Below are 10,910 nucleotides of genomic sequence, written 5' to 3' on the forward strand. Positions count from 1 at the left end.
GGTGTTTTAGGAAGGGGGCATTACAGGAAACGATGACACAGGCACAGTGATCCATTCCCTACCCCCTATCAATACTGGCAGTAGGGGGAGCCAATCACAACATTTAGAGAATCGACCAATCACAGAGTGGGCCCAGGACCCTCACGTAGGGCGTGACTATAGCCTCCATCTTTAGGCCCACCCCTAGAAAGGTCAAAGGTGTTAGCTAGCCTCTCCTGATTGGATGCCATAAGAGTTGTCCCTCCTTCCCTTGGCAATGTGCACCCTTCCATTGGCCAATGATACTGAGAAGCCGGCACCTTGGCCTTTAAGTACAGGGGAAGCCTGAATCAGACCTGCCGCCTTACAGGAGATGGGGTTTTTTACAAAGGGAACTAAGTTATAAACGTTATTAAGATACACACTAGGAAGAGAGGCTTAAAACAGATCCTTCGCTGCCCATAGAAGGAATCAATCCTGCTGATGTCTTGAGTTTGGATGTATAGCCCACAGATGGTGAGACAAAAAAGTTCTGTTGTTTAAGTCACTCAGTCCTTAGTACCTTGTTATGAAAGCCCTAGCAAAATGGTACACTCAGTGGCCCCCTTCCACTGTTATACAATCTGGTGGGGAAAACCCTGTGTGTATATAAATTAAATGTTTGTAGAGTTTGAGTTTACTAGCCATTTGATAAATTTAATTCATTTATTCATTCCCCATGCCTTTATTCTGGTTTATTTTTTATTACCCTTACCTCTATCTGTGAAATTATTTTATCTTTTGTTGCTTACTGTTTCTCCACCTGCTTCATGATAGATGTGTAATATATATTTGTTGAATAAGAATTGATCCTTCCTCATTCCCCTCACTCTCTCCTTCTCCATTCAATATTCAAGAACCTTTTATGTCCATTCCATGTTCATCCCTGTTAGAGCAAAAAGAAGTTCAAAGAATGGCTGTTGTCTCCAAGAAGCTTGTGATTTCAGGAGAGAGATGAAGAATGCCCACAAGAGGAGCTGCATTCTGGAGCCAGGCAGTGCAGTGGGTAAGTAGACAGGTGTTGGATCTTAACTATTGCAGAGGGAAGGTGCAATGGTTGAAGTGTGCAGGAAAAGAGTCATGGAGGAGGAAGAACCCATGCTTGAGATAAAAGAAGAGCCCAGGAGAGAGTACAGAACGTTCATCGTTCATCTGCCTTCCCTAACACCTGGGAGCTGTGTTTAGGGAAGAGTGGGTTTGCTCTGGACTAGGGGCTGGACAAGGCAGAGGGCTAGAGATGATGGATAGAAGTTGGAGTTTCATTCTGGCATCCCAGTAGGTCAGAGCCAAAGCCCAATGGCTCTTAACTCTGGCTGCACATGAAAATCACCTTGTGAACCTAAGAAAAAATTTTAAATGTTAAGACTCTACCTGGATTTGGGATGTCCTGGAAACTGCAGGTAGGGCTTCGGAGAGAAAAACTCCCTTTAGGATGTGGATTGACAGCAATGGCTTTTAGCTGCAAGAACCAAGCCACTCTGCCCATTCATGAGACTCTTGTAGTTCTGGAGTAATAGGGTAACTTCCAGAAGTAAGACACCAGGCTGCATTCCACTGCTGTGGCCTCCTTTTCTTGGGTGTAAAAATGCCTGCTTGTGACTTAGAATATGTTGACAGATCTGTATCCTGTTTCTGATTCTGTGCTCTCTTTTATAGTGGGAGCAGTGGCAACAGCAGCAGAAATAACCTGGTCTCCCTCTTTTTAAGACCTTTACACTTCCTGAAGGTGTTCATTGGAACCATCTAGAGAAATTGCTTTTGTTGTTGCTGGTTTTTTTGTTTGTTTGTTTGTTTGTTTGTTTGTTTTGCAGATGCTGGGGAAAAGGGGTCCAGAGTTTTAGGCATCTCACAACTTAGGTCCTGTCAGTTTTACTTTGTCCAGAATTGTTTGTAAGGCCCTATCATAATGCTTGGCATATAGTGGACTTCCACTAATGAGACAGCAGAGATCCTCTGAAATGCTAAACTTTGGGTATAGTCTGAAAGAAAAATATTGCCAAATTTCTTATTTGTTCAAGAATATCTTGAGCAAATAGAAAGATAGGAGCAGAAAGAGAGCTGGTCAGCCTTTAAAACCCAGAAATGTTTGAGATCTATGAGGCATCAGGCAGTATGCAAGATATTGTGGACATGAAATGATAAATTAGATGTTGCTATTGCCTTCCAGTCTCTGATAATCTAGTTGCGGGAACATGTGAAAAATTAAAAGGGAATATGTGAAAATTAACAATAAAGGGTTTCTATATCAGCTCCAAACAATAGAAATGTTGTCAGCGGGCATTATGGGAGTATCTAATTTATCACCAAATGAATTCTGAGGCCAGTTGGAACTGGCCAGAAGAAAGTGAGGTCACTTCAGGCAGGGACAGTTAGAATGAGGGAGAGAGGGGTTGGTATGAACAACAGTTAGGACCTGAGAGAGGTGCTGGCATGCTCTGGTAACAGACAGAACCTGTTCGGCAAAAGCAAGGAGGAAAGTTTCAGGCAAGTTGAGATGAGGGAAGGCAGAGCTCCATAATGGAGGGCCTTGAACCCCAAACCAAGGTGAGATTTCATCTTGAGGAAGTGGGTGCAATGAAAGTTTTTTTTTTTTTTCAGCAAAGTGGATTTGAATTGAAGAGATTCCATGGCCCTCTCTGAGTCTTAGCAGAAGATGTGTGGTCTGTACTGTTTCTAGTAATCATGGGGTCTTCTGGAACTCTAGTCCAGCATCATCTTTTTGTGTCATTTAAGTGGCACGGTGTTTGAGAAAGAACTTCCAGTTGGGAGGATTGGCCATAGCGTTTTAAAAAATATATAATTTATTGTCAAATTGGCTAACATACAGTGTGTATAGTGTGCTCTTGGTTTGGGGGGGGGCAGATTCCCGTAATTTATTGCTTACATACATCACCCAGTGTTCATCCCAAGTACCTCAATGCTATAGCTTTTTGAAACAAGGGAGTTACTGGTTTTCAATATCCAGTGTATTTGGCATTGAACTTCCTTAAGGGAGTGGGAGTAACCAGGTAGCTTTAGAAAGCTCCCTTCCAGCCTCCAGGACACTGTTCAGTGACTCAGCAATGGAGGTTTTGCAACAGGCTTACAGAACTAGACAAGCTTGCTTTTCCTTAAGGAAACCTTGGTGTCCTAAGAAAACCTTAGCCTGGGTCCCTGCCCTGCTGGGCTGAAATTCCTTCTGTCTTCTGGTAAAATGCCTGTAGCACATGCTCTGGAACTAGTGTCAGGGAGTCCAAAAACAACTTTGGAGTCAAGTCAGATTTCCCTTCAAACTCTGGCTCTGCCTCTAATCAGTTGTGTTACCTTGGATAAGTTACCTGGCCTCTCCCAGTTGCAGTTTCCTCATCTGTGAAACAGAAACAACTACTACTTTGTGGGGTGGTTATGTCTTCAATGAGACAAATATTAAGTGACACATACTATATATATATTTTTTCTATTACAAGGTACATAATATTTCTAAAAAGGAAATTAGTTATGTATTTCAGCTCCATCCTAAACAAAATCAGATTTCCTGACTTCTCCAACTACAGCTTTCCTGCTAAGCCTGCTCTAATATTTGAGTCCTGAAAGTGGCTGAGCCTGACCTAGAAGCAGAAACTTCAGTTGCCCAAGAAGTGTGCTGAGCCAAAATGTCATTCATGAAACACAAAGAAGGGGGATTTTGGCATAAAGCAAGAAAATAGGATTTCTAAACGTAAATCTGTTGTTTCCCAAACAGCCTTATAAAATACATGCTTATATAATGTTCTACTATGTGCCAGACAACTGCTTTGTAAGTACTAATTCATTGAACCCTCATAACAACTGTATGAGGTAGGTGTTATTTTCCCAGTTTACAGTTGGGGGAACTGAGCCACAAAGAGGTTATGCAACTTGCTGAGAAAGTCACACAGACACATGGATGACTTTAAGCCCTGGCAATAAATGGGGAAAACTATTCTACAAAAGTTAGTGGAGAAGAGAGCCCATCTAAAATGCCTTCTTTTGACAAAGGTTTCGGGTATTGTAATAAGGAATTTAAACTTAGGTGAATCAACAACACTGTCATCCATGATGAGATACCTAAGCCTCACTCTTCAGGTGACCTCATATCTTGTGAGCGGCTTCAATGGGGTCCCCCTTGAGACAATCTGGATAGGCTGCTCTTTTTTTCTTGCTTCTTTTCTTTTGACAAACACCTGTTGAGCATCAACCATGCACCAGGCATAGTGCTGGGTGCTGGGGACACCAAGATAACTATAAACAAGTTGTAGGCTCAAGAGGCTCACAGCCTAGGGGGAAAGTGGAGAAGTGAACCAATGGTCACATACATACAAAAGAAAGGGATCTGTAAGGGTATCCCTGCCTTTCTTCACAGAAGTGAGCCTCACTTTCTCTAACTCAGAACTGGAGCCAGAACATTCAATTACAAATGAGGCAAGTGCCACAATCTGTTCACTGACAAAGCTAAGCAGGGTAACCTTTGTTCTCTTTCCTCCCTCCTTCACCACATCTTCCGGGTCTCTCCTTCTTTGAACTTCTTGCCCTCCTTCTCTTCTTTTTTCCTATCCTTTTGCTTTTCTCTTAGTTATCTGCAGACCTTCCCAAGGCCTCTCTCAAGCACTTATTCTCTGAGCCTACCTGTCTTGTTAGTATATTTAGACATCCAAAGGTATGAATGAAAGAATGAATAAATGAAAAAGGTTGGGAAACACTGACCTAGATCTTGTCAAGCTCATTACAGGTTATTTTGCCTTGTTACACTGGCATTTCCTGCCTCCTTTGACCTCAATAGTGAAATGAACATCCCAATATGCTCCCCAGTTCCAATGCATTGTGGCTGGGATTGCTAAGATGAGGAACATTTCAGGGAGAAAGAGATCAGAGTAGGTACCAGAGGTGAGGAAGAGCAGAGTCTGGGGAACCTCCCTCCTGTCTTCAGCCCCCAATGCCCTCTCTGCACTAGAACACCCCCCTCCCCCAACCCTTGACAAAGCCCAGATGGTGTAACTGGGGAATGTATAGCAGCCAGAGGGTACAGAGAAAGTGCTTTGTTTGGGGTTCTGAGAAAAGGGACTGAGGAAGCTGATGATGAGAAAGATGCACAGACTGTCCTCCCACTAAAGCTGCTTGTTATTCAGTTACACGCCTGTGAAGAAAGCATTTTTAAGAGATCTTAATCACAAAAACTTTCTTGCTCTTCTTCCATTAACTTTATCATTCTATCCCCCTTTCCCTTAGAGACTTAAAGTACTGTCATTTTCAGAGTTCAGTTATTTCTGGGTCCTTTAGTGATTTTGCTTCTTGCTTTTAATTCATTGGAAGGCAGTGAAACCAGATGGCTCTGCCTCCCTCTCTGCTGCTTTGCAGAACTGGTTTTTTGCCTTCCTTTGTTTCCTTGCCTTCCTTTGTTTCATCTGTCCAAAAATTCATCCATCAAACATGTATTGTGCTTATACTTTATGCAAAGCTCTCAGATGGCTACTCTGGAGAACACAAAGACACAGAAGACACACTCAGTGCTTTCAGGAACTTGTATTCTGTGGAGGAGACACATTTAAATATAATAAAATAAATACCGACACAGAAGAGATTTTGTGGAACTTGCATTGACTCTTCTCTTTACCATTTTAGAAATGATATGGTTCTTTAAAAACAAGCCTCCTACTTTCTGATGCTTTTTTCTCTACTATGAGCTCCAGGAAGGCCAAGTTGATGCTTTAAGGAATGAGTTTGTCACAGGCCAAGTGACAGGAATAGACTTTGGGATCAGGATGGATACCTCCAACCCCAAGATTTCAATCAGTAGGACAACATATGCTCAGGTCAGAATCAGGTCTGGCTCCACGCCAGACCTTAAAACCAATTGATAGTAGCAGAAGCAATGTTTCCTTCTCCAGGATTCCTTTGCACAAGATACTGCCCTTTCCCCAAGAGCCTACCAGTCAAGAGCATCCAAAAGTTGTGACATGCTCATCCCTTTAAGAATTTTATCACTGGAATATCTCGTTTGGGGTAAAAGATATAGGAAAGGAGCTGGTGAGGAGTGGCAGTGGGTACACAGAGTAAACAATAGATTTGGCGACAGTATTTGGGAGCAGGCAGTCATAGTATTTGAAACACATAGTTTTTAAACCAAATGACAAACATGGAAAATTCAGCGTAGATTTTCCATCTATTCAATCAAGTCTATCAAAGGTTATAGGAGCGCCTGGGTAGCTCAATCGGTTGAGCATCCGACTTTGGCTCATGTCATGATTTTGCGATTGACAAGCTCGAGCCCTGCATTGGGCTCTGTACTGACAGCTCAGAGCCTGGAGCCTGTTTCAGATTCTGTGTCTCCCTCTCTCTCTGCCCCTCCCCTGCTCATGCTCTGTCTCTGTCTCAAAAATAAAATAAACATAAATTTTTTTTTAAAGTTTACAAAATCATTCTAGGTGAAATGGATAATAGAAGCCTCTATGTAGTGGAGTTCAAAACACTGACCCCAAAATATCCTTTAACTAGGGGACCAGTCCATTTTATTTGGGAGTGTTCAAGGCTCTACCTGAGTCTTGAAGGATGAGTAATTCACAAGGTGCGTAAGGGGGAGAAAAAATTTCTAGATAGAAGAGGAATGGAGGTGTGGAAGTGGCAAGTGCTGGGACTGGACATACAGTTGGGGAGAGAGAGAGAGAAGGGAAAAGAGAGAGAAAGAGAGAGAGAGAGGGGTATTGCCAGGTTTAGAGCATGTACAGTCCACATTAGTGAGTGATAAACTGCTAGAGGTGATGCACTAGGAGGAAAGAAGCTAAAGCCAAACCACAGGATCTGCCACCATGGGTGGGAAGAGTCTAGGGTCTCCAGTTTCCTCTATTCACTGGGGCAGGTGTTTCTGGGATAGAAAGCTGCAAAGGGAGACCACAGAAGAATCTGTTACAAATGCAGGTTTGGCAGATCTATTTGAAACCTGGGGAGTGCCAGTGGCAACTCTGGTGGCAGCTTCATGTCCACTCCCTTGGTGGTTCACAGAGGCTTCTCTGGGCCGCTCCTCTGCAGCATGGGACTACAATTTCTAGAGACTTGCTTTGGGAGCCATTTCTTGTTTATTAAGGGGTCACTTGAACAGCATACAAACAGAAATAAATGGAAGCTACAAACCCACACACAGAATAAGTTATGACATTTGTATTTAAAAGTAAATGTTAGAGGAATCTGTGTTATCAGGAGGGCTTCCCAGTCCAGTGTCTGGAGATTCACGAGGTGTCGGCAGCCCTGAGCATTCAGGATAAATCTTCTGGGAGAGATTGGGAGCCAAAAGCCCCTGATCCAAACTTTTCTAATGAGGCCTGAACTCCTGCACACAAATGTATATACACAAAGATGGACACACAGGGGGTGGGGGCAGGGGACGGACGGTAAACAACAATCGCTTAAAGCAGTAGACACACTCGTGCTATATCTGTGGCACTGGTGGCAGTTAAGTTCCTGGCACTCATTCTTCAGCAACTCCCTGGCTCCCTTGGGAGGTGTGGGTGGGCCCTTGGGGCAGTGAGGAAAAGGAGGGCTGCTACCTGAGGCCAGGAACTGCATTTTATCTGGAACTGCAGGGTGAGGATCTCTCAGCTTCCTTACACTACCCTGCTTTCTGGTCTGGCCTGCCAAGCCCTGCCGGCCACTCCCAGGAAAATAAGTGAAGAGATGTGTCCTCAGGGAAATCTACCCACCTGGAGTCCCATGAACTATGGGACTGCATGAGCCACTCTCTAGTAGTGTGACATCTGGGGAAGTGACCTCAGTTTTCTAAGCCACAAATTCCCCATCTATGTAATGGGAACGAGAGTGTGTCCTTCACAGGGTTATCATAAGGAATTACTAAAATTTTATATTGCCGAGGACCATGCCATACTCAAGTTAAATATTCAAAACCTATTTTCTTTCCTGCCTTCTCCCCCATGTCTTCCTTTGTATTTCCCCATCTTCTATTTCCCGGTTTATGTCACTGTTGGTGGTCATGTAATTCCAATGGCCCTCAAAACACCGTGACAAACAGGACCTCTCCTACCCTATCAGAAACTGTCAGTGTGTGCTCTCCCACCCCCAGCACAAAACTGTACCCCTGGTAGAGTCAAAGGTAAGGGCCACAGGGACCAGGAGACAGTCTGGGCCTCTGGTGTCATCTGAGCTCAGGAGTGAGATCTGGGTAGCCTATGGGCCCATGGAGACCTGAGAGTCTCAGGGATGATGCGGAGGTGCCATAATGGTGGAAAGACATGTACACCAAATAGTAGTGTAAAGCTCTGAACTGAGGCTGGCCAGAAGTTGGAAATTAGGGGTGGTGGTGTTCACAAACTTCAGGAGAAGTAAAACCATTCCCTGCTAAGACTGAGCACCCAAGAATGTAAGAGACTTATCTTCCTAGAAGGCCTGTCCATCAAAAGGCCAGTTTGATGGGTCACTGTCTACAACTCTGGTTCTGCAGAAATCTTCCTTCCATCTCTCCATCTGTATGTCCATATAGTCATCCATCTGGTATATATTAAGAGTTTTGTAGAATACAAGCTGATCAGGCCAGAAAACGCTCTGTGCTCACTTAGCACCTTTTATCAAAAGTGACCTTTTATGGTCACTGAACTAGAGTCTTTTATAGGAATGCTGTGAGGTAGTAACAAGACAGGCAATCTCCCTCTTTTGATAGATCAAGAGGTGCTCAAGGTAACACAGTGCTCAAGTGAGCATAGTTGAAACATGGTAAAGGCTTGATCAGTTCAGGGCACTGGTCTGTTCCCTGAAGGCCAGAACTGGCTTTCCTCCTATAGGCCTTGGTACGGCTTGTCTTGGACTGACCTCAATATCCAGACCACTCTGCTGCTTTTCACACCAGTGTGGGTTTCAAGTCCTCTTTGAAGTTCACAATAGGCTTTGAGTGGGCCCACAATTTCTCCCAGGAAGCCAGCCCCCCAGCAGGGTCAGGGTCACTGTCTGATGAGCCACTGTCACTGGAATCAGAGGAGCTCTGGAAGCAGATTTCACAGTAGGGCCGGTGGCAGCAGCAGAAGAACTCGTCTGAACTGCTGGACTCAGTGTCAAGGTAGTTGCATGGAGAAGACATGGATGGACAGCTCGGGAATCCCAGGGGCAGCAGCTGCCGCTGCTCAGGCATGTCTGGTGAAGCTCTGGATAGGTGTGGGGTAGCCAGACACTGTGCTTGGTCAGAGCCATAAGGCTGGTGAGCAAGGGCTGCCTGGCTCCCTCTGGTACCCTGGAGCTCTGTCTGGCTTTGTTTGCTGCCCTCCAGGGTGCCCAGCTTGCCTTGAGAATCTGGGAACAGTGAAGGCTTCCTGGAAGAGGGTTTTGGTGCCCTGGTACCAGAAGTTTGGGGATCCAGGCAGGAACTGTCCTTATTCTGCACACTTAGCCCACCATGTGCCCCAGATACAGTTCTCTTTGCCCGATGCCCCACATATGAGGGTATAGAGCCTGGAAAGTGTGAGCGAGCCCGCAGTGCTGCCCGCCTTCTTCTCACCATGAATGGGCTGAAGCCCAGCTCCCTGGAGAGTGGAATTTTCTGGGGGCTCTTCCAGGGTTGCTGTGTATAGGATGGGGAAGAGGGGAGGGGAGCCTCAGGGTCCAGTCCCAGATCTTGCAGGACTTCCTGAAGCTTCTCCCTGATCACTGAATTGACTCTTGAGAGCCGCTTTTGCGGCTCCTTTGAGTTCTCCAGCTGCCCCTGTCTCTGGGGAACAGGGCCTTCTCCACATAGTATGAGACTCTGGTGGGGTTTCATGGGTTCTTGGTCTCTCCTTTCTGCACCTTGGCTTTGCTCAGGCTCTGGCTTCTGGCTGCAGCCCACATTTAAATGGCCAGAAAAGTCTTTGAAGTTAGAAATTTTTTCCTTCTGTCCTGAGGAGGAGCTGGTGTCCTTCACAGCCCCCTCTAGGCTGTGCACACTTGAGGAGGGCACTGAGGTGCTCTGGGAATCCTGGGCAACCACACTGGTATCATTCTGAGAGTCAGAGAGGCATTCTGAAGGTCCTTGAGCTGCCAGGCTGTGGGCAGAGGCTGCAGCCAGGCTGTTCTGGCTGTGGGAAGAGGTGGGAGGGACAGCCCACTCTGGGGGATCAAATGTGCACTCAGCTGACATCAACCTCACTAGCTTTTCTTTGGCGTTGTTCACTTGTTCCTGCAGGCTTTCAATCATAGCATTTTTCTGTAAAATAAAAGCAAAGGCATCAATAAAGGATGCTTCTGAGGGTTTTTACACTCAAAGAGTGTAAAAGAGTGGTATCAGAACCTTGGTTTAAATCCCAGTTCTTCTGGAAATGGTAGTGATCGTAAGCTCTGAGGAGGTGGCTCCAAGAGGTGAAATGAGTTGGTATGAGTGAAGTGCTTAGCAAAATAACTGACAAATGGTGCTCAATAAACGTGGCATCCTCTGTGAGAAGGGAGCTTGGAGGAGGCATAGCATTAGCTTTTGGTTGGCTGCTGCAACACCCTTTCCCCTTTCCTCAGAACTCAGGAGGTAAGGTCGCTCTGCAGGATGCCAGTCTGAATAATGTTTGAGATGGCCCAACTCTAGGTTTGTCACACTTTTGCAAAGCACAGACAAATTTCAGGTGTATCTCAAGGGGTGAATGAATGAGGAAATAAGTATTTTGCCTCTTGCTAAGGAGACTAGAAAATGGGAAGAGCAGAGAGAAGAGTGGAGAATCCTGAGCCAAAGAGACCAGAGTAGAGTTGGAGGTTGGGGGGTGTGCACCAAGAATCACAGATTGGTGTTATCAGCTCCTTTGGCTGGACCTTGGGGGGGAACGGGGGAGAGAGGAGCCAAACTACCATGTGGCACCATCAGCTGTCAGTATCCCCTAAAGAAGTACAGGCACCAGAATTATTAAAGAAGCTTTTTAGTTTCGTTTTGTATAAAGAGAATA

The 10,910-nt window shown here is 45.2% G+C and overlaps 1 protein-coding gene and 1 long non-coding RNA gene across 3 annotated transcripts in view; one reads left to right on the plus strand and one right to left on the minus strand.

Moving 5' to 3' along the window:
- The first annotated feature begins 390 nt into the window (after positions 1-390).
- LOC115291782 overlaps positions 391-10,910 on the plus strand; it is a 24,272-nt gene continuing 13,752 nt past the window's right edge. Inside the window, exons 1-3 of one of the 2 annotated variants that reach the window (XR_003908668.1) lie at positions 391-495; positions 912-1,024; positions 1,675-1,725. This is a non-coding gene — a long non-coding RNA (uncharacterized LOC115291782). Of the gene's footprint in view, positions 496-911; positions 1,025-1,674; positions 1,726-10,910 lie in introns of those variants that run through there. The other variant, XR_003908667.1, reaches the window with a different exon arrangement.
- Positions 7,067-10,910, minus strand: part of GPR156 (G protein-coupled receptor 156) — a 65,627-nt gene continuing 61,783 nt past the window's right edge. The window contains exon 9 of the mRNA XM_029939395.1: positions 7,067-10,189. Coding sequence (XP_029795255.1) covers positions 8,855-10,189 — 1,335 coding nt within the window. The 3' untranslated portion in view covers positions 7,067-8,854. The remainder of the gene's footprint in view (positions 10,190-10,910) is intronic.

This window comes from Suricata suricatta, chromosome 5, assembly GCF_006229205.1.
Source record: "Suricata suricatta isolate VVHF042 chromosome 5, meerkat_22Aug2017_6uvM2_HiC, whole genome shotgun sequence".
NCBI classification, from domain to species: Eukaryota; Metazoa; Chordata; class Mammalia; order Carnivora; family Herpestidae; genus Suricata; species Suricata suricatta.